This window comes from Natator depressus, chromosome 9 (assembly GCF_965152275.1).
Source record: "Natator depressus isolate rNatDep1 chromosome 9, rNatDep2.hap1, whole genome shotgun sequence".
Classification (NCBI taxonomy): domain Eukaryota; kingdom Metazoa; phylum Chordata; order Testudines; family Cheloniidae; genus Natator; species Natator depressus.
In genome coordinates this window covers 32,752,398-32,775,973 of record NC_134242.1, presented here as the reverse complement: position 1 = coordinate 32,775,973, position 23,576 = coordinate 32,752,398, and the positions used below count along the sequence as shown (strand labels likewise).

The following is a 23,576-nucleotide window of genomic DNA, read 5'->3' as shown; positions in this document are numbered from 1 at the left end:
AACTAGTTGAAAGTTAAACCACCATTTGGGGGTTGAAAAATCAGGAAAGCTTGTTTTCATTTTCCAAACTGTCAGGGACCTGACAGGGTCCGTACACATCACCCCACTGGGGTTTTGAGAGAACAACACTCAAATCAGGTTCAGTCACTCCAGTAGGGGCACTCTGTAGTACTTCAGCAGTGATGAGTTCTCAGCCTTCCTTCCAGCTGAGTCTTTCTGAATACTTCCTACCTTCAGGTAACCGTGGGACAAACAAAACTCAGGAGTAGCAAAACCATCCAACAACGAAGAGAAGAGACACAGATAGCTCAAATGGGAACACTAGCCTCTACTCTCTGAGTCAGAATTCAAATCCACTGAAGTTATAGAATACAGCACCCCTTATTCTTAGGGGAGTTGGATTTTTTTTTTTTTTTAGGCAAGCTTGTAGGCTCTGCTCACCACCAGGCCTCTTCCTGGGAGGTGGGAAGCTCATCATTCTGCTCCCTCACTGAGTTTTCCCCTTTTAAATGCCTCCTCCATTCCTGGCATGACTTGCAGGTGCAGAAGGGCAGGGCTACTCCAGACCAGAGCAGTTCCTTAAACCTTTCCAGGTTAGTGCAAGGTTTATACACCTCCATCACACAGACTATGAATAAAAACTAATTGTGCAAGGGTGCAATCTACTAGTTTTAAAGTGTTGGAGGACAGAATGACCAGAAAGCATCAGTTCAACTAACTACCTACAGAAAAAATAAATAGTTCAGGTAAACTGTTTAATAAATCAGTTTTAAACACAAAACTTGCTTTGATAAACTTGATTCTTGTGTCCATTACAGTTAAGGTACATTTAATAAAATAATTAAATGCTGTTTTTGTGCATTGTTAATTGAGTTTTACTTCCCCTCAGAAAAGAGCTTGACAAAAAAAAAAAATCACATTTAGTAAATAAGTACTTCATTTTTAACATACTAAAGTGTAAATATTAAGCTGATGAAGTGAGCTTTAGCTTGCGAAAGCTTATGCTCAAATAAATTGGTTAGTCTCTAAGGTGCCACAAGTACTCCTTTTCGTGAATGCAGACTAACACAGCTGCTACTCTGAAATCTGAAGAAGTGTACACTAAGCTATATAGTTGCTTAAAAATGTGTGTGATGTATCATCCCGTTAGCAAAAAAGCACCAAGTTTAAAATAAAGGTTATATTCAGTTGCAAATCAACACATCCTATAGGTTGGTAACCAGTAAGAATCCAACCTCTCTTTAGGAAACTAAGATGTACAAATCCAAAACAATAAAAATCAACTATTTAAAGAAAGGTTTCCTGCTTGCTGATTTAAACCTGATTAAAACCCAGCAATTAAAAAAACCCCACAGCCACTCTCAAGGAAAAAAAAAACCACCCCCCCTCCCCCCAATCAATCCACCCTTGTACTCAGGACCCCATGTATCCCACAATCCTGCAGCCATAAAATATTTAGGCTAAACTACCCCTGGCTGCAGAACTCTGTTCTAGAATCCAAGCCCTCACCCCTTTTTTTTTTGGTTAGAAACAATGGCTGTGGAGAAGCATTCCAAATGTAAAGTTAACTAAAGCAGCATTGTCTTCCTGAATTTACTGGCAGCGTGAAATACTATTTCTAAAGAGGTTAAACTAACCCATTCATCTGAATTAGTTTTATTTCAGAATTAATATGCAAGTTTCAAAATCAGCATGGTTAGTTACATCACTGACTATTTTAGCTTAAGTCTCCCGCTGGTATGTTCATCCCAGTATCCCAGACCACCTCCGCTGAAGACAAAAGCTCCAGCTTCCGCAACATCCTTATTCAGTTGTCAAAACTTCCAGTTCTATTTCCACTTCTTTCTCTAACCTCAACATCTACATCCTGATGTGGAGCAACTTAAAATTAAGACAGTATTTAGTCTATAATGACTAGTTCATATTTACAAGACATGGGGCTGCAAGACTGGTAATCTAATCTGGACTGACCTACTAGACCAACTGCTTAAAGATGAAACAGACGTCTTCAGAATGAAGACATTTATGTACGGGAATGCCAAAGCATATGTGCACTCAGTTCTTGCAGGGCACTCTACAGCTCTGTAGTGTGGATATACTTTTGTTAAGGAAGCAGCTGGAATCAACACTCTTGTGATTGCAGCAGTAGGGCAAGGGTTCTCAAACTTCATTGCACTGCGACCCCCTTCTGATAAAATTACATGACCCCAGGAGAGGAGACTGAAGACTGAGTATGCCTGAGCCCTGCCACCCAGGGTGGTGGTGAGGGGGGCCAAAGCCCAAGCCCCACTGCCCCGGGGGGGGGGGGGGGAGAAAGAGCAGGAGGCCAAAGCCCAAGCGCAAGGGCTTTAGCCCCAGGCAGAGGGCCTGTAACCTGAGCCCTGCCAGCAAGGGCCGAAGCCCTGGGGCTTGGGCCTGGGCCCTGGACCCCAGTAAGTCTAAAACAGCCCTGGCGACCCCATTAAAACGGGCTTGCAACTCACAGTTTGAGACCCGCTGAGCTAGGGTTTATAATGAAAAGGGAGGTGGTGAGAGGGGAGGAAGGAGACAGCATAGAAGACATTAACACTAGAGCCAAGCACTAGCATCAGCACAGGATGTGTTTAACTTGCCCTACCCAGCTTTGTACCAGCACCAATTCCTAGTATCATGGGTGTGTTCCCACATATCTGTGTGAAGTTGGATGGTCTGCTGAGGGCAAGAACAGCACTACTGCACTGGAACTCACGTGTAACAGTAGCATTTGGTATGGAGAAAAATACTAAACACAAGTCTTCTAGGTATTTCTTTCTGCCACTGGCTATGTGACACCAGCACCCTTTCTTGAGAGGCAGAAAAAGTGATAGGCCTCCACAAAGAAGCTTGCTGCACCAAGTGACAACACATCTAGATTTTTATGGCTCTTAAAAAGTTACACATTTGATTTCTAGAGGGGTTTATTATTCTCTGCATATGCTTAAGTCGTGCAGTTATACTATGTTTATACAATTTGATCTTTCTAGTGCTGCGTCATTCAGTGCACACATGATACATGGAGATGTGTGTTCATGTTTGATATCTCCCAGCTGGGAGGGGGGAAAAAAGTGCCAAGAGTCTCCATGCTTAGGAAAGCAAAGCAGCTACCTCAAGGCCATGGCAACAAGTTTTACTACAGAAAAGCAAACCAACTGAGTCAACCCAATAGTAGAACAAAACAAAAAACCCAACCAACAACTTTGAAAGACATTAATTGGAGTGTTAACAGCAAGCAAGATTAAACAAGCAAGATTTGGGGAAGGAGTACAGGACTGGTAGATGGAGCACAAGTGATAAGAAATTTGTTTTTAAAGCAGTCAGTCATATGACCGACTACGTAGATTTCCGTTTGCCATCACAATGGCTTGACTTTGCAACAAAAGCCATTAAATAGGAGGGGCATGACAGCAAGTGGGTTTTTGTTAAGGACTGACAGTGCTCAGAGCTGGGAAGGACATGAAGGAGACAACATAAGCTGCTGGAGGAAAGGACGATTTAACAATCTGACAGTTGAGACAAGTGAAATGACTTTAGGAGCTGTGCAACAACTGTTTGTTTTTTTTTTTTAAATACATAAAGTTTTGGCTCCATGGAGGCAGGAACATTTTTTTTAATTCCTACTATTACTAACATTAGTTCAGCTCCACTGGTGTTAGCATTATTGGGAGCTCTACTATAGACAGGATGCCAGGTAGCATGAGTAATTATAGGAATGCTAGTGTAGGCCAGCTACCTATCATCATGTCCGGCTCATAACTGGTCTAGATGGTGGCTAGAACCATCTTATCTATACTAGAGCTGCCACCAGTGGGCAGTGTATTTAGTGCAGAGAAAGGTCTAGACCTGAAATGCTATCTGGTAAAGCTCCTCATGCCCAGACCTCACACTTGCTTCCCACAGTGCTAAATACATGATGAGGAATACGAATGCAGACACAACCTGTTTTAAAAAAGTTGAAGTCAGTGTTACCTATCTGTTCAGTACTAGAATAAAAGCAGAACTACAAATATATTGCATTAGGTAAATTCATTCTTAACTTTTGATTAAACTGCTACACCGCAACAACTACAGTATCTAGAAAATAGTTATTCCAGAATAATGGTAAGAAGTGTCCCAATTAGTTCAGAAAGTAACCTAGTAGACAAATTGTGCAACTATTTTTCAACCAGCCAGCACAAACCTTAAAAGGAATATTTTAATCCATTTAGCCTATCACAAACAATAGTAATTAACATTAATAGTTAATGAAATATAAAATCAGTTTAAGTAATGAGGATATGCTTTCAAATTTTATTCACAGATGAAGGGTGAAAATCTGACAATTGGGGAAGGGGGCTAAACATACCCAAGAAACTTCCTGGTTCAAGTAAACTAGGACCTGTTACTGTATCTGCAATGTGAACATCAAGTGACACCAGATTAATTCTAACACTGTTCCAAACAAGATTCCCATCTATGCACTTTAGAACTGGCTCTAAAAGCTGAAGCCTTTGCTCTGACCAAGGCTTAAGTACATAGATTTTAACCAGAGAGACTATTTGGAACATTCACTCTAAAGCGATACTGAAGATCAAGGACGTGTCTAAAAGTGTCCATGATTTGGCAAATATCAAATCACTCCCCAAAATTCCTATATCCTAGCAAATAAGAAACTAACTCTAATATAACAGGCAGTATCGAAAGAATAAACTGATCTGAAGTCCTAGGAACAAACATTTATGTAAAAGAGAAACTGTTTGCAAAACCAGAAGTTTTTCCTTAATTTAAGAAAAAAGGAGCCAGGGTTTCAGGTTCTTGAATAAAAAGACAAGCTTCAATACTTGCGCTCTCTCACCTATATATTTCACATTAGACAATTGACATAATCTATGCGTAAACTCAGAAGGATTAGATTTTTTTGGGTAAATGTTGATTTCATTATACAATCAACAAAAGTTTATAGATAGGTAACAGGAAAAATGCCACTTGAGAACTTTGTTTGACTTAAGAATAATAACTTTGTATATTTTGACATGTGATACGACAATTTATGTTTTAACAGCTATTAAGCGTTAACTTGTTGAATCTCAAGTCTACCATCATTAAATAATTGCCCAATGCACCAGTTTCTTACAACTGAAAATTTAAAATTGATAAAAAGCATCAAAAAATGCTTTAAAAAACATTGGTGTTAATGGTCAAAGTTATAAAAAAAATAAATGAATGTCAAGTTCAGTCAAGCCTACCTACACCTAATGGCAAATTTATCATTGACTAGTTTTGACTATTAGACCAGAGACTGTCCACATGCTGTAGTATTAAGGCCTTCTATTAAGCTCCAATTCAAAAGCCATACCACAAAATCATCATATTCCAGGAAAGGTACACAATCCACCACCACAGGCAGGGAAATCCTGTTATTTGTTTGCCAAGCTTTTCCATACACAAATTTGATTCCCCCTCCCCGCCATCCCCCACTAACTTGACCCTCACCCTGAAAGCTAGTGGCATGATGTAAACCTTCATTCCCTGTTACATTAAAGTTCACTTTCTAAATTATATTTCTACCAAAATAATGTATTAGTAACAATCACAATGTTTATCCTGTTTTAGTTACTAATCCTAGCTAATTTTCATCATCCGATTATTTACTGGAAGATACCTATTACTCTACCCTATTGCCTATGCAGAGCTGTTCCCTGTAGTACAAGTTTTACTGCTTTGTCTCAAGTGGCTTAAGTGATGTGGCTTATAATACTTAGCTTAAAGAGATGTCAGTTCAACAGCTGCAATTTAAGCCAGAAAAAGCTTCTTGAAAAATGAGGCTTATTTTCTTTAAATGCCACCATATTATTTTTATTTGTGCCCTCCTGTATTACCCTAAATAATTCCTCTCCATCACTGGTATTAATTCATAAATACCTGAAAGGCAGTCATATCCACACACCACTTCTCTCCAGTTGCTGTTTATCCCATTAGTACACATCTACTTTTTTCCTCAAATAAATACCCACCTCCCAATCTTTTATCTTCCAATCTCACTCCCATTTGCTGATATCTTTGTGACAAAGATGAGTCCATAGATGAATACAGTATTCTGGGTGCCGTGTCACCAAGATAATACATCTCTGTATTATCATCACCTTCCCTGCTCCATGACTTGACATATGTCTGCATCCGCAGCCCAGGAACTAAAAATACCACCATGCTGTATTACATTATGTGTGTCTAATTTACTGCCCATTACCCTCAAATGCTTATTAACACACTAGTATTTTACCAGTTTCTTGCTTTGAATTAGTTTTGTTTCCACACACCCGCACCCTCAGATGTAGGTCTGCATTTTCCCCAGAGATGAATTTAGTTTTAAGAATCTGTATATGAGATGGGTTGATTTCATGAAGGAGTAGTCCACACTGGAAATCAAACTAGAGCTAAAATGGATCAACTGCCACCTGATTAACATGTTGAAACGTTACCCATGTTTCACTGCTACACTCTGGACAAATTAAAAAAAAAAAGTTATTCTTGTTAAAAAAACTTCAAATGAAGAAAGCGTACTCTGGCTCAATCTCTTAGAGTCAATGAAACCAGTAGGCTTTTCCTTAAACATTAAACTAAACTAGAGTTAAAATTGGAGCGAACTAGTGTCAGGAACATATGTAAATCTGATTAAGATACAGCACATTATTTTCAAACAGCTTTTGTATCACAGTGGTGAGATCAGTAAGATTCACATTAAGTCTCACCTTCCCTTCCTGCCTCCCCCCCGCAAAAAGAAAAAGGTCAGATTGAAAGCAGGCATTCAAGGAGGATGTGAAGTTAAATGTCTGTCCAGCCATTTTTATTTGTTTTGCTCCCTTCATTTACTTGCCTTTACTCTGTCCATGTGCTTGGTTCTACATTCAAGCAACCTTTGAGCTTCACAACTACAAAAACTACTATCCCTTCACAAACTGCTATCCCTAAAAGCACACTATGTTTAGCAGATCTTAGATTATAAGAAGTAGTACATGGCACTATGATTGATAAGAACTATGTTAATAACATGAACATAAGACTAGCCATACTGGGTCAGATGAATGGTCCATCTAGCCCAGTATCCTGTCTTCTGCCAGTGCCAGATGCTTCAGAGGGAATGAACAGAACAGGGCAATCATCAAGTGATCCATCCTAAACCTCTGACCGCCAAAAGCTGGGCCTGGATGATGGGGACACCCAGAGCATGGGGCTGTGTTCCTGGCCATCTTGCCTAAGAGCCACCGATAGACCTATTCTCCATGATCTTACCTAATTTTGTTTTGAACCCAGTTATACTTTTGCCAGGTGATGCTGCAAAGGTCAACTAGTTCCACAGGTTGACTGTACGTAGCGTGAAAAACTTCCTTTTAATTTTAAACCTGCTGCATATTAATCTCATTGGATGACCCCTGGTTCTTGTGTTATGTAAACAAATAACTAACACTTCCCTATTCACTTTCTCCACACTATTCATGATTTTACAGATTTTTATCAGACCCCCCCTCCCTTAGTCTTTTTTCTAAAATGACCAGTCCCCGTCCTTCTAGTCTCTCCACGTACAGAAGCTGTCCCCTAATCCTAATCATTTGTTGTCCTTTTCCAATTCCAATACATATTTTTTGAGGTGGGACAACCAGAGCAGCATGCAGCATTCAAAGTATGGATATACCATGGATTTATGTAGTGGCATTATATGTTGTCTTATTATCGATCCCTTTCCTAATGGTGTCTAAAATTGTTAGCTTTTTGGACTGCTGCTACATGTTGAGTGAATGTTTTCAGAGAACTAGGACTCCAAGATCTCCGAGTGGTAAATGATCATTTTGACCCCATCATTGTCTATGTACAGTTGGGATGTTACTCCAGTGTGCATTACTTGGCACTTAACATTGAATTTCATCTGCCATTTTGTCACCCAGTTTTGTGAGATCCTTTTGTAATTCTACAGTCAGCTTTGGACTTAACCATATGTGAACGCTGCCACCTTATTGTTTACCTCTTTTTCCATATTCCAACATATAAAATTGTACTGACTTGCAGTCAATCACCAGTCTCAAGGATTATCAACAATATGCCTATTCCTAAGAGTCTAGTGCCTATCATTTACAGGCAGCCTTAGGAAAGTTTTCTAACCTCCCCCCTCCGCCTTTTTTTTTTTTTAGTCACTGTATTGAAATATGCTCATTTTCACCTTTACACTTACATGGATACCATACAATAAAAGGGAATTTGTGCAGTCAGTAAAATGTACATATCTTTAGAACAATGAACATCTTTCTTCCCAGAAATTTTTTTGGAAGAGTTCATAGTGAACCTGGAATCAGAGATTATGTGGAATCAGGTGACTGACCAGATACCTCAGCCTCCACTTTCAAATACCAATACTTTCTGGAACTCCATGTTCAAAACCCAAGGAGGATGACTTAGCCCTTCAGTCTTCTGAGGGAGATAATTGCAGAAGACTCAATACACAGTAAAATTCAGTCTTCTGGATAAGACCTTAGAAAAGTACTCCTGTCTGTTCAGCATGGACATTAAGAATCCTTCACCCCACCCCCACCAAATGTACAAGACAACCCTCTTCTCACTATTGTAAAATTTTGTTGCTTACAGATGTGTTGCCTCCCCTCCACCCAAGAAACAGACAGCAGCTATATTATTAGCCATCAAGATAATGTGTCATTTTGTAAGCTGTAGGAACTGAACACCTGTTAAATTAAGTTAACAAATGCGTGGATGCAGTCAGATTCAGAACTTTGCCTTCTGGTGTAAAAAAATAAATAAAATAAAGCTATTACGGAGTTTCTAATTGAATATTAAATGCCAACAGCTCTACCAGACGATACTTAACTAGCTTTCCAAGCACTAATTAACCATATCTGTTTGGGGTGATGGGGAACAGAGAAAATGATGCAAGGCTCAAAAGATTAGAATATTTGTTAAGTACAGTATTTGCAACACCATCTCATATTACATTCAAAGGTTTTCAGTAAGTGTGTCTTGAACTGAAGTCAGCCACTTTGTGCCTAGTTTTCCAATAATCTTGATAGCACTATTAATTAGCAGTAGTATCAATCCTCCTCCTTATACACATTACAAATATGGCTGAATTCTGTACTGGGTGATATGCAAGAGATTAAGGTCACTGGTCTCAGTAAGCACATTGCAAAAAATTGCTACTAGACTCCCTATCCCTAGACAATTTGGTTATGTGTGCTAAAACATGAGTTGCCAGATGGAAGTAAAGACAATTCCACTAATTGCATATTTGCATAGCCAAAGCAGCCAAGTTTTTCCAACCCGATAAGAAAGGGCTATTATATGGCAGGATGGAAAATTTGTCCACACAAAACTGATTGCCCCAATCACCTGAATATCATTCATTTAAAGAGACTAGTTAACTAAGTCATGCTCTTAAAACTGACAGCACATTTGATATCATAAAGAAACGTTACTAGAAATGTTCTATTTACAGAATACTGCTGATTTCAAGTTTTATAACTGGCTTTTGTTTCATGATTGTCTTTGGCAGAAAGTTGTTTTTAATCAGAAACAGATGCTTATTCTCAAGCGTGAGAAGTGAAGATACTTTCCTACCATAGGAAACATAGGACTTCATGTAAAGTGCAGAAGCTGGGAATTCAAGGAAGAAAGGGGTACCTAAAGACTAAGCCCATGCCACTTTCAGCTTCTCCAGATAGCAATAGCTAGCTGATGGCTCTTGTAGGAAAATCCTCAAACATGTAACTGATTCATGATATACTGCTCTACATGTAGTATTAAGAGCTAGTTCATAATAAAATTCACTTCAAAACATGTAGACAAAGCTAAGACTCCTTAACCATGAAATCTTATTATAAGAATGCCACTGCCTTCTTTGAGCAACAGCAGAACCAGGAAAGGACAGTTACAGTTCAGGTCTACTACTGCTAAGTAATCTACAATGGACACATACTTGGATATCATTCCTGCATCTCAAATAGCTTTACAAAGAAGCTAAATATTGGCCCCATTATACAAGTAGGGAAGCTGAACCAGAGAGGTGACATGATTTGCCATGAGATCCAGTACACCAGTGCCAGAGGTTAAACTAAGGAACAGAATCCAGGTCTCCTGAGTTCCTGTCCAATTGACAGTACACTGTATTACACTGCCTTCACATTAAGAGCCCACCTTACCCTACCCCAAAAATGCCTCTTGAGATATTACAGGGCTCTACTGGCCTCAGTTATGTTTACTGGTTTATAGAGGTGTCTTCGGAATCTGTGTATAGGTGTGGCATCACTGAAATAGCAGAAACAAAGGATATATCTTTTAGAATGTTACAATGTAAATAAATTATGACAAGCAGTACCCACCATTTAATAGGTTTCTTAGGTGGTTATAAGTTATGTTACTTAGCCTTTGGAATTTTTAATCCTTAGTTGTTACAGCATATTGTTTAGCAGAACTACCAAAGCTGTATTTAGGGCCCATCTACCCTACAAATACAAGCTCCTGAACCACAACATATAGCAGAGACATTCTATCCATGTTCCCAACTAAACTAGATAACATGGTTTAAGGGGACAACTGTTCTATAGTCAGATTATCTTACTGGTTCTATTAGTAGTGTAAATAGGCCTCAAAGTCTTAAGGATCTGACAACGAAACAGAGGCAAGCAAGAAAACTCAAAGCTGATTTTTTTAAACCTTTTCTGCCTAGACACTGCAATATATCACCCACTGTTTAGAGGCTTTTGCAATTCATGTTTTGTTATCCAAGGCTTTGCATTTTAGATACAATTAGACATTTCCTTGCTTTTGAAGATTCATCAGACTAAATGTTATCTTAGTGTGCTTTCAGGGTCTAGTTTTGAAGAGATAAATAATCCCATCACAGAAACAAAACACTGGCACCTAGCCTGTGGTCCCTGGCTGGAGTAGTACTTAATTGGTTCCATTCTTTCCTCTGAAAGAGGAGCATTAGCTGATCTATAAAATCCTGAAAATTCTGGGGTCTTTGCTGTGCTGAAGCTGTCAATATGGTGTCTTAAACAGCTGTTTGTTCATAGCCCCTGAATGTTAACCATCTTGAGGTTTGAGATTATGCTTTCTCGGGAAGAGCGACAGCGATGCAAATTCGTTTCTCAAGTTGGTCTGACAACCAGTGAGTGAAATGATGAGACAGCCCATCTCTTTTCCTCAGGCTTCTAAGGATGGGAGGCTTTGTGGGTGCAGCAAGTTTTGGAGGACGTGTTCTTTCATTTTATAGAAGGAACATAAATGTACGTGCACCTGAAGCGCATAGCTGAAAGCCTTTTAGAAATTTAGTAAGTGTGGTAAATAAAAGTTAAAGCTTATCACACAGTTTGTTAGACCATTTTGAATACCGCTTAGTAATAAGTTGTCACAATAGATTGCCTTATTTATTTACTATATTTACTCACTAAAATATTGCTTTTAGGCTCATTGTACTCATCTGACAATTTTAGCCTTTTAATATGTTATGCTTAAAGTTAAACAAACCGTTACTTATCAGACACTTTAAAAAACTCATTAAGAAGATAAATATTGAGAATTCAGTTGTCTTTAAAAAGACAGCCACCAAACCTCAGAACTCCTGGGGAAGAGAGGGGAAAAAAGGAAAATAGGGCACAAAGTGGAAATAATGACCTCCTTAATTACAAGATGGTTAGCGGCTGCTTGACTTATACATATTTCTACCTGTACATATGCAGAGACAAACCAAATCTTATTCATTCTGAGGAAAACTCCTTCATTTTTTATTTTTAATTTAGTTCTTAAAGTTTCTCTCTCTTGTGATAAAGGATTTGGCTGTGTGTTTCAATTCAGTATCCCTTATTCAAGTTGCCTTGTCAAAAGATGACAGCCCTGAGAACTCCATGAAATTCAATATTTAAGCATAAACGTAAGCTTATGCTCTCAAATAGAGAAATTCAGAGAGTCACCCTCTTCAAGTAAACTTTTATGATGTGGCCTTAAATCCAGTGTATCAATACTGCTGCTGAACAGGATGAAGAAAGACGACTGTTTACACTGAAACTCACCCTGAATTAGGATGATTAGTGGATGGTTGCACATATCAAAACCACCCTGAAAACAAACCGAACGCACTCTAAAAGCATTTCCAAACCGTATGCCAGACTTACGAGGTGAATTTAGGCCAATGCCAAGCTCTCATTTCTTTCCCCTTGTATAAATGCGACACAATCGAGCCGCACATGCAGGCCTCTCTCTCTCTATTTCAGGCAGGACCTTTGTTCCATACGTTGATGTTTTTCCCCCAAAGCCCGTGACACGACTTTCCACTTTTCCCCCTATTATTTTCCGGTTCACAGTCTAGACTTTCAGACTCTCGATCCCTTAAAACACCCAACTGCGGAGAAACCCGATGAGCCAGTGCATTAGGAGGCGGGGGGAGGGGGAACAATAAAAAAGTTGAACAGCAGGAAGATAGGCCTGCAGGTCTGGTAAAAGCCCCGGCATCGGTTTGTTTAACAGCCCCAGACAGCCAGGGCAGCAGCTAGGAAGGGATCGGCGTGAGTAACGTGAGCACCCCCCCACACACACACACACACAAAAATCTTCACGGCTCCCCCATACCCAGCCACTCTCACCGATACAGTATCACGGGACTAGCAGTAAGGGGGGTGACGGGGGAAGAGAGAATTTACGTGTGAGCATTATGCAAACAAACGGCAGGACCAAGGGACTGGTTACTTCACTGAAAGCAACAAAAATGAAGAGAGGAAAAAAAAAAGGGGAGGGGGGAATCAGCTCTGAACCGATGCGGGTAGAAATAATCCTCTCGTGGGTAGTCAGTATTGTAACTCGAATCAACACCCTCTCCCCTCGCCCGGGAAATATGGACGGCGGCTGATTATTTTGCCTTTTCTTTCTCCGACTGGGTTTTTGTTGCTTTTATAAAAAAAGGTGACTCGATAGCGCCTTAAAAATAAGTATAACAACAACAGGGAAAGGGGGTTTATGGGGGGAGGCAAATACAAATCTGGTTCAGTAGCGTCAACCCTGACACTAGCCTTTTGTATTAGCAACTACCCAGGCCACAGAGCTAGTCGTAGCTGGTGCAGAGAAGAGTCCTCCACCTTGGGGCTCCAGGCTGTCGGGAGCATTGTGTGAGGCAGGGATTGGGGGCAGCTTCTCCCCCTCCCCCCGTTAATATTTTGGGGGTGGCGGGGGTGCATTGAAGTCGGCTTCCAGTGGCTGCTTGGCCATTTTGTCAGCTCCATTTCTACCACCTCCACCCCCTCATCCCTTCCTCAGTGAGGCCTCACCACCAGAATCCCATTATTAAACCCAGGGCCCTCTTCGCCCTTCTACCCGCTTGGCCTCTCCCCCGATCATTACACCTCCCCCCAGGCCCCAACACTCACTCCCCCACAAACAATGCCTGGGATGGCGCGTCTCCCCTCCCCCCTGCCCCGGGAAGGGCAGCTGAGCTCATACCGGGGGTGACACAACGGGCCTGACCAAGCCAGCCTAGGGCAGTTGAGGGGGCCCAGCGCCCCACTCACATCCTCAGTGCCTAGGAAAAGGGAGAGGGCCCCATGTACCTAGTTTGTCCCGATGCGGCCTCCGCAGACGCTCCGTGCCACCCCAGCAGCAGCTTCCCTTCCCTTCAATTATCAGCTGAAGCCGCAGCACCGACCAGCGCGCCGTCCGCTTCCGCAGCCGAACCCCTTCCAGTGGCACAGGGGGAGGATGGGGACTACTTTACCCCCCCAAAGGGGCCCACAGCCCCTACCCGTCCCCCCTGCCTAAAGGCGCTCCCCCTGCCCGGCTGGCCGCCCCCCGCGAAGCCCCCGGACCGGCGGTTTGCTCGTCCTGCTTCCCTGCGCTGCCAGGCGTTTCTTGGCCTACCGAGCGGTATCCTTCCGCCGGGGTCGTCACCCCTGGGTCCATGCAAGTATTTCCCCTCAGGTCAGGGGGGCTGGAGGGACGGTTTTTACCAACTAAGGGGTGTATAGGACCCTCCTCGCCGCTGGGGCGAAGACCCCGCTGGGCTAGAGCGTTAATATCGACCCGGCCCCTTTAAGAGGGGGCTGGGCTCCCAGTGACCTCTCGTGATGCCCGCCCCTTCCTGGTTGCCATAGTCACCGCTTGCCAGCGTCCCAAAATGGCGTCTCTACTGGAGGAGAACCTGTTCGAGACCCGTGCGCAGGCCCCGGCCCCCAGCAAGGACTTCTACCAGCTGATCGTCACCCAGAAGGAGGTGGGTGAACGAAGGAAGGAGGCCCTGCCTGTGGCTTCTGCCAGCGCCCCCATCCCACTGCCAGCTGCCCACCGGGCTGTTGCTGCTCCGGCTCGCACGCAGATGAGGCAACTCAACGGGCTGTCGGGGCAACCCGCAGCTTGGGGATGGTCCACGGATCTGTCACCGGTCGGGAATCCAGAGGGGGGCCTGGCAAAGGCCGTTGACTAGGAGTCGGGCAGGCGGGTGGGGAAACACCACCAAAGGTTGGCCCAGAGGGGCGGAGGGCACGTAGGATTCCTAAGCGTCACTGAAACGTGCTTGTGAATGTATGGAAAAGCATTGCCTGAGGGAAAACTCACTGACCAAGTATCCGGGGAGGTGGGGGGGTATCATCACTGAATGGGATCTGAGTAGTAGTGCATGTAAAGCATGTGAGATCTGAGGATCCACTACGCATTGGAAGGTATCCCCAGTAAGAAATTCAGGGGTAAAATAGGAAAGTCACCAACTGAGTATGAAAAAGTGTTGCAGAGTGATGATTCAGTAACCTTGAAAACATTCCACAGTTGCATGAGATACTGTAACCCTGAAAAAAAATACAGAACAAATTAAGGGACCTTCAAAGACTGTCACAAATAAGAAAAGGAGGACTTGTGGCACCTTAGAGACTAACCAATTTATTTGAGCATGAGCTTTCGTGAGCTACAGCTCACTTCATCGGATGCATCCGATGAAGTGAGCTGTAGCTCACGAAAGCTCATGCTCAAATAAATTGGTTAGTCTCTAAGGTGCCACAAGTCCTCCTTTTCTTTTTGCGAATACAGACTAACACGGCTGTTACTCTGAAACCTGTCACAAATAAGTGATCCAGTGATTAGAGAAAACAACACAATGCTGAGAAAAGTCACAATGCTTTTCCTAAGGAAAAGCAAGTTTTAAAGGAGCTGGAACAAACAATTTACAGGCAAATCAGTAGCTTTCCATTGAAATATCCTGCCAGGAAGGTGAAGTGAATAGCTAAGAAGAATTAATCTGCCTGTCCTGGGACAGGAAGCCAATATATTTTCATAATCTTACAGGATAATACATGTCAAGACACTTCTTTGGCAGGTTAGTTAGAATTTTATTTCTCTGGTAACGTCCAGGGGTGGTTCAGAAGAGTGTTCAGAATAATCCTGAGTGAGATTTTAAGTGTCTTATTGAAACATACTGCAAAATCCTTTATCACAAGAGTAAGACTGATGCCTTAAAACTGCTTTAAAATTAATCTCCAATAAGAGAGTCGCCCCAGCAAATGATGGGACTACTTTCCACTTCTTTAAAGATGTACTTCAGGTTTGTTTCATGTTTACCCTAAATTTGACTGGGTTTGATCTTGAAAGTAAAGGTATTGCATGGAGAGAGCAGGTGCAAGATATGAATACTGAGCTCTGTCTCAAGCTGTGTGTATCAGTTTTAATGTTGTGAGATTTCAAAAATAATATGCTAAGTGAGATTTTAATGGTCTCATTGAAACACCTAGCCAAATTTTTTGTCACAAGAAGGAGATACTTTTTACATGTCATTAAAACTAATCCAAAACGACAAAGATGTCTTCCCTCCAATTGGGTGAGAGTTGGCAGGCCTGTAAAATAAGCTAACCAAAATTGAATCTATTACTCCAAAATGAATAGAATTCCAAGCTTTGATCTTTATGTCCCACATGTTTTTTCTTTTGATTAGTTTCCTTTTAAAAGTGCCACTATAGGTAATTGTTGGTTGTTTTTTTCCCCAATGAATATGAAAGTATACTAGTCAACAGTAGCAACAAAAATAGTTAAATTTTCAAAACAGCTTCAGTTACTTCTTTCTGAAAAATTCTGTTTTGAGGCTGAAATTTCCACATTGGGTGTCTGACTAAGGTGATTTTAAAAAAATGTTCATTACATTCTGCCATTTTTAAAATATATATATATATATATATTGTTGCCCCATTATGACATGAGCACTTTGGCAATATTTGGCCCCCTGAGAGTTGTTTCAGTTGGGTAGAGAAATTGATGATGGAGTCAGGTATTTCTTTGATGTAATCTGTTTATTTATTAGGAATGTACAAATTCCTGTTTCCCTAAACACAGCAGGAATTAACCAGCAAGACATAGTTACTTTGCTCACAATTCCAAGTCCCTTTCTACCCAGCACTTAGCACAAAAAGCGCTCTCTTGCTCGCTCGCTCGCTCTCGACTTTTTCTCAGGGCCATGCTCCAACTGCTTGTTCCACTGTCTTCTTTTCTGTGTCTGTTTCTGTGGTGTTTAAGGGTATGTCTACACTACGGAATAAGGTCGAATTTATAGAAGTCGGTTTTTTAGAAATCGGTTTTATATATTCGAGTGTGTGTGTCCCCACAGAAAATGCTCTAAGTGCATTAAGTGCATTAACTCGGCGGAGTGCTTCCACAGTACCGAGGCTAGAGTCGACTTCCAGAGCGTTGCACTGTGGATAGCTATCCCACAGTTCCCGCAGTCTCCGCTGCCCATTGGAATTCTGGGTTGAGATCCCAATGCCTGATGGGGCTAAAACATTGTCGCGGGTGGTTCTGGGTACATATCGTCAGGCCCCCCTTCCCTCCCTTCCTCCGTGAAAGCAAGGGCAGACAATCGTTTCGCGCCTTTTTTCCTGAGTTACCTGTGCAGACGCCATACCACGGCAAGCATGGAGCCCGCTCAGGTAACCGTCACCGTATGTCTCCTGGGTGCTGGCAGACGCAGTACGGCATTGCTACACAGTAGCAGCAACCCATTGCCTTCTGGCAGCAGACGGTACAATATGACTGGTAGCCGTCTTCGTCGTGTCCGAGGTGCTCCTGGCCACGTCGACCGGGAGCGCCTGGGCAGACATGGGCGCAGGGACTAAATTTGGAGTGACTTGACCAGGTCATTCTCTTTAGTCCTGCAGTCAGTCCTATTGAACCATCTTATGGTGAGCAGGCAGGCGATATGGATTGCTAGCAGTCGTACTGTACCATCTTCTGCCGGACAGGCAAGAGATGACGATGGCTAGCAGTCGTATTGTACCATCTTCTGCTGGGCAGGCAAGAGATGAGGATGGCATGCAGTCCTTCTGCACCGTCTGCTGCCAGCTAAAGATGTAAAAGATAGATGGAGTGGATCAAAACAAGAAATAGACCAGATTTGTTTTGTACTCATTTGCTCCCCCCCCTCCCCTGTCTAGGGGACTCATTCCTCTAGGTCACACTGCAGTCACTCACAGAGAAGGTGCAGCGAGGTAAATCTAGCCATGTATCAATCAGAGGCCAGGCTAACCTCCTTGTTCCAATAAGAACAATAACTTAGGTGCACCATTTCTTATTGGAACCCTCCGTGAAGTCCTGCCTGAAATACTCCTTGATGTAAAGCCACCCCCTTTGTTGATTTTAGCTCCCTGAAGCCAACCCGGTAAGCCGTGTCGTCAGTCCCCCCTCCCTCCGTCAGAGCAACGGCAGACAATCGTTCCGCGCCTTTTTTCTGTGCGGACGCCATACCAAGGCAAGCATGGAGGCCGCTCAGCTCACTTTGGCAATTAGGAGCACATTAAACACCACACGCAGTATATGCAGCACCAGAACCTGGCAAAGCGATACCGGGCGAAGAGGCGATGTCAGCGCGGTCACGTGAGTGATCAGGACATGGACACAGATTTCTCTGAAAGCATGGGCCCTTCCAATGCATGCATCATGGTGCTAATGGGGCAGGTTCATGCTGTGGAACGCCGATTCTGGGCTCGGGAAACAAGCACAGACTGGTGGGACCGCATAGTGTTGCAGGTCTGGGACAATTCCCAGTGGCTGCGAAACTTTCGCATGCGTAAGGGCACTTCCATGGAACTTTGTGACGTGCTTTCCCCTGCCCTGAAGCGCATGAATACCAAGATGAGAGCAGCCCTCACAGTTGAGAAGCGAGTGGCAATAGCCCTGTGGAAGCTTGCAACGCCAGACAGCTACCGGTCAGTTGGGAATCAATTTGGAGTGGGCAAATCTACTGTTGAGGCTGCTGTGATGCAAGTAGCCCACGCAATCAAAGATCTGCTGATATCAAGGGTAGTGACCCTGGGAAATGTGCAGGTCATAGTGGATGGCTTTGCTGCAATGGGATTCCCTAACTGTGGTGGGGCCATAGACGGAACCCATATCCCTATCTTGGCACCGGAGCACCAAGCCACCGAGTACATAAACCGCAAGGGGTACTTTTCAATAGTGCTGCAAGCTCTGGTGGATCACAAGGGACGTTTCACCAACATCAACGTGGGATGGCCGGGAAAGGTACATGATGCTCGCATCTTCAGGAACTCTGGTCTGTTTCAAAAGCTGCAAGAAGGGACTTTATTCCCAGACCAGAAAATAACTGTTGGGGATGTTGAAATGCCTATATGTATCCTTGGGGACCCAGCCTACCCCTTAATGCCATGGCTCATGAAGCCATACACAGGCAGCCTGGACAGTAGTCAGGAGCTGTTCAACTACAGGCTGAGCAAGTGCAGAATGGTGGTAGAATGTGCATTTGGACGTTTTAAGGGTCGCTGGCGCAGTTTACTGACTCGCTTAGACCTCAGCGAAACCAATATTCCCACTGTTATTACTGCTTGCTTTGTGCTCCACAATATCTGTGAGAGTAAGGGGGAGACGTTTATGGCGGGGTGGGAGGTTGAGGCAAATCGCCTGGCCACTGGTTACGCGCAGCCAGACACCAGGGCGGTTAGAAGAGCACAGGAGGGCGCGGTACGCATCAGAGAAACTTTGAAAACCAGTTTCATGACTGGCCAGGCTACGGTGTGAAAGTTCTGTTTGTTTCTCCTTGATGAAACCCCCCGCCCCTTGGTTCACTCTACTTCCCTGTAAGCTAACCACCCTCCCCTCCTCCCTTCGATCACTGCTTGCAGAGGCAATAAAGTCATTGTTGCTTCACATTCATGCATTCTTTATTCATTCATCACACAAATAGGGGGATGACTACCAAGGTAGCCCAGGAGGGGTGGTGGAGGAGGGAAGGAAAATGCCACACAGCACTTTAAAAGTTTACAACTTTAAAATTTATTGAATGCCAGCCTTCTTTTTTTTGGGGCAATCCTCTGTGGCGGAGTGGCTGGTTGGCCGGTGGCCCTCCCACCGCGTTCTTGGGCATCTGGGTGTGGAGGCTATGGAACTTGGGGAGGAGGGCGGTTGGTTACACAGGGGCTGTAGTGGCAGTCTCTGCTCCAGCTGCCTTTGCTGCAGCTCAACCATACACTGGAGCATACTGGTTTGGTCCTCCAGCAGCCTCAGCATTGAATCCTGCCTCCTCTCATCACGCTGCCGCCACATTTGAGCTTCAGCCCTGTCTTCAGCCCGCCACTTACTCTCTTCAGCCCGCCACCTCTCCTCCCGGTCATTTTGTGCTTTCCTGCACTCTGACATTATTTGCCTCCACGCATTCGTCTGTGCTCTGTCACTGTGGGAGGACAGCGTGAGCTCGGAGAACATTTAATCTCGAGTGCGTTTTTTTTTTCTTTCTAATCTTCACTAGCCTTTGGGAAGGAGAAGATCCTGTGATCATTGAAACACATGCAGCTGGTGGAGAAAAAAAAAAGGGACAGCGGTATTTAAAAAGACACATTTTATAAAACACTGGCTACACTCTTTCAGGGTAAACCTTGCTGTTAACATTACATACATAGCACATGTGCTTTCGTTACAAGGTCGCATTTTGCCTCCCCCCACCGCGTGGCTACCCCTCAACCCTCCCCCCTCCCTGTGGCTAACAGCGGGGAACATTTCTGTTTAGCCACAGGCAAACAGCCCAGCAGGAATGGGCTCATCTGAGTGTCCCCTGAAGAAAAGCACTCTATTTCAACCAGGTGACCATGAATTATATCTCACTCTCCTGAGGATAACACAGAGAGATAAAGAACGGATGTTGTTTGAACGCCAGCAAACATACACTGCAATGCTTTGTTGTACAATGATTCCCGAGTACGTGTTACTGGCCTGGAGTGGTAAAGTGTCCTACCATGAAGGATGCAATAAGGCTGCCCTCCCCAGAAACCTTTTGCAAAGGCTTTGGGAGTATATCCAGGAGAGCCGCGAATGCCAGGGCAAAGTAATCCTTTCACATGCTTGCTTTTAAACCATGTATAGTATTTTAAAAGGTACACTCACCGGAGGTCCCTTCTCCGGCTGCTGGGTCCAGGAGGCAGCCTTGGGTGGGTTCGGGGGGTACTGGCTCCAGGTCCAGGGTGAGAAACAGTTCCTGGCTGTCGGGAAAACCGGTTTCTCCGCTTGCTTGCTGTGAGCTATCTACAACCTCATCATCATCATCATCATCTTCTTCGTCCCCAAAACCTGCTTCCGTATTGCCTCCATCTCCCATTGAAGGAGTCAAACAACACGGCTGGGGTAGTGGTGGCTGAACCCCCTAAAATGGCATGCAGCTCATCATAGAAGCGGCATGTTTGGGGCTCTGACCCGGAGCGGCCGTTCGCCTCTCTGGTTTTCTGGTAGGCTTGCCTCAGCTCCTTCAGTTTCACGCGGCACTGCTTCGGGTCCCTGTTATGGCCTCTGTCCTTCATGCCCTGGGAGATTTTGACAAAGTTTTGGCATTTCGAAAACTGGAACGGAGTTCTGATAGCACGGATTCTTCTCCCCATACAGCGATCAGATCCCGTACCTCCCGTTCGGTCCATGCTGGAGCTCTTTTGCGATTCTGGGACTCCATCATGGTCACCTCTGCTGATGAGCTCTGCATGGTCACCTGCAGCTTGCCACGCTGGTCAAACAGGAAATGAGATTCAAAAGTTCGCGGTTCTTTTCCTGTCTAGCTGGCCAGTGCATCTGAGTTGAGAGTGCTGTCCAGAGCGGTCAAAATGGAGCACTCTGGGATAGCTCCCGGAGGCCAATACCGTTGAATTGTGTTCACAGTACCCCAAATTCGAGCCAGCAAGGCCGATTTAAGCGCTAATCCACTTGTCAGGGGTGGAGTAAGGAAATCGATTTTAAGAGCCCTTTAAGTCGAAATAAAGGGCTTCATCGTGTGGATGGGTGCAGGTTTACATCGATTTAATGCTGCTAAATTTGACCTAAGTCCTAGTGTAGACCAGGGCTATCACTGCTTCTCTGTAACACACACCATTCGAGTCCAATCAAACCCTGCCCCAAGATCACAGAGGGACCTCCTGCCACATGGCTAAAACCTACTCCAACCTTGGGTGTGGGCTTTATTCTGGGCAAAGGCCCCTATCGTTTCATCCATCTATTCTATAAAGTAGCTCAATTGTTCTTTACATTTTTCCCAAAATGAAGGGCAGCTGTTAATATCCAGCAGTTTCAATGAGGTTTAACCCAACCCATAACAATATCTTTTTTTAACCTCTATTTTTTTCACGTAGATATCCTGAAAAGAACTTCAGGTAGATTTTTTTTTTTTTAAAGGCAGTGGTTTGGTAATTCAAAATGAGGCCAGATCTTGTAAATATTTACCTGTCTGCATAACTTTCAGCATGTGAATAGCCCCATAGAAGTCAGTGGAACTACTACGTGTGCGTAAAGGTAGGAATGTTTACAGGATAAGAGCCTTAGCATAAAGTTAGTCCTCCTTGATGTATAGTTGCTCAGCATACTTTGAAAAATTTTGTTTTGATTTCATAAAGTTATGACTATTTGAATGACTGCTTTGAGCATGCAGAGCAGTGTGACAAAGTTCCTGCTCTACCTTGGTGGGTCTTGCACTTATTGGCAGATTTGCTCACCTTAGAGCTTCACGGCAGCCCTCAGCTTGGCCGTTTTTCTGAATTCACAGTCCAGGTCAACTCCTCCTGTGTCTGACCAGGAGTTGGGAGGATTTGGGGAGAACCCAGGCCCGCCCTTTACTCCGGGTTCCAGCCCAGGGCCCTGTGGAATACAGCTGTCTAGAGTGCCTCCTGGAACAGCTGTGCGACAGCTACAACTCCCTGGGTTACTTCCCCACGGCCTCCTCCCAACACTTTCTTTATCCTCACCATAGGACCTTCCTCCTGGTGTCTGATAATGCCTGTACACCTCAGTCCTCCAACAGTCCGCGTTCTCACTCTCATCTCCTAGTGCCTCTTGCTCCCAGCTCCTTAACTGATTCTAGCAGCTTCTTGATTGGCTGCAGGTGTTCTAATCAGCCTGTCTTAATTGTCTCCAGAAGGTTCCTGATTGTTCTCGAACCTTCCCTGTTACCTTACCCAGGGAAAAGGGACCTACTTAGCCTGCTCTCCTGCTGCTGCCCTCTGGCCTGGGCTTTCCTTGCTTTTTGCCCCTGCTTTCAGCTTCCCCCCCGACTGGGCCAGATGCTCTCCCCGCCTTTCTTTTCCTTTTGTTGTTTTTTTTCTTTCTCCGCTGTTGCTAAAGTGCTGGCCGGCTGCCGGCCGGCTGTTACCCTCCCCCTCACCCCGCCCGCCCTCGGATGCTGCTGCCGCTCCAGCTGAAACCCCCCCCGAGAGAGGGGGGGCCTGCCGGCCCGCTTCCCCAGACAGGGGGAGTGGAAGGACCCAGCCCCCAGACCCAGCCGCTTGCTGTTTGTCTGCGGACCCGTTTCCGGTTGAGAGGAATCTTATCACTTGCTCCGGCATTTCTGGAATGCAAAAAAGAAAACCCGGAACAGACAGAGAAACAGCCGTCTACCAGAGGAACACCGCCCGGGGAACTTACAAATCGCCGTGGACAGGGCCCAAGACTGAGTAACTTTCGAACTGTGCTCTCGTGTGGGGGGAGGCCTTGACTATGTCGTGACTGTGTTTGTAGGGACACAGGGGGTGTGGCACGGAGCCGCCCCCCAATCCATCTGTGTCCTCCCAACCCCCACACTACCATCTTCACAACTGCCTCCTCCACCGTCATTGCTGGCGGTTTAACATCTGCCTCTGGACTTAGCTGCTCGCCCTGATTCCACCGTGTGGGCCAGAAGCACCAGCCAACCAAACAGGACTCTCAGGACAAGCGTACGGTGGTTCATGTGCCCCCCTCTCCCCCGAACTGTCCATCCCACAGCCTGTCCCTTTTTACCTGACCCCAACTCCTGTTAACCACCTGCCACCGCCGCTGCTGGGGCATCGGCAATGGAGGGCACCGGGGTGACCGCCGCCGCTGCCATGCCCACCGCCTTCCCAGACTCTAGGGGAGCCCCCACAGCCAGCGGGAAAGGCCAGGGCAAGAAGAAGGGGAAGGGCCCCGCTAAAACCACCAGGCCCTCCGTGGCAGGGGCCACCCCCACTGCTGCGGCCCCACCACCGACCACAGCGTCCCTCCCCGCTGCCCCCTTCACCAGCTCTGCGGGTGTCCCTCCCTCAGCCCCCAGGACGTATGCCCGGGCG

At 44.7% G+C, this 23,576-nt stretch overlaps 2 protein-coding genes across 5 annotated transcripts in view; one reads left to right on the top strand and one right to left on the bottom strand.

Annotated features, from left to right (window-relative positions):
• TRIP12 (thyroid hormone receptor interactor 12) overlaps nucleotides 1-13,745 on the bottom strand; it is a 158,763-nt gene extending 145,018 nt beyond the window's left edge. For all 4 annotated transcript variants that reach the window (XM_074963855.1, XM_074963856.1, XM_074963857.1 and 1 more), the window contains exon 1: nucleotides 13,593-13,745. The gene's annotated coding sequence lies outside the window, so the exon portion shown is untranslated. The remainder of the gene's footprint in view (nucleotides 1-13,592) is intronic.
• A 386-nt stretch (nucleotides 13,746-14,131) lies between these two features.
• FBXO36 (F-box protein 36) overlaps nucleotides 14,132-23,576 on the top strand; it is a 72,655-nt gene continuing 63,210 nt past the window's right edge. The window contains exon 1 of the mRNA XM_074963854.1: nucleotides 14,132-14,251. Within this exon, the coding sequence (XP_074819955.1) occupies nucleotides 14,156-14,251 (96 nt within the window). The 5' untranslated portion in view covers nucleotides 14,132-14,155. The remainder of the gene's footprint in view (nucleotides 14,252-23,576) is intronic.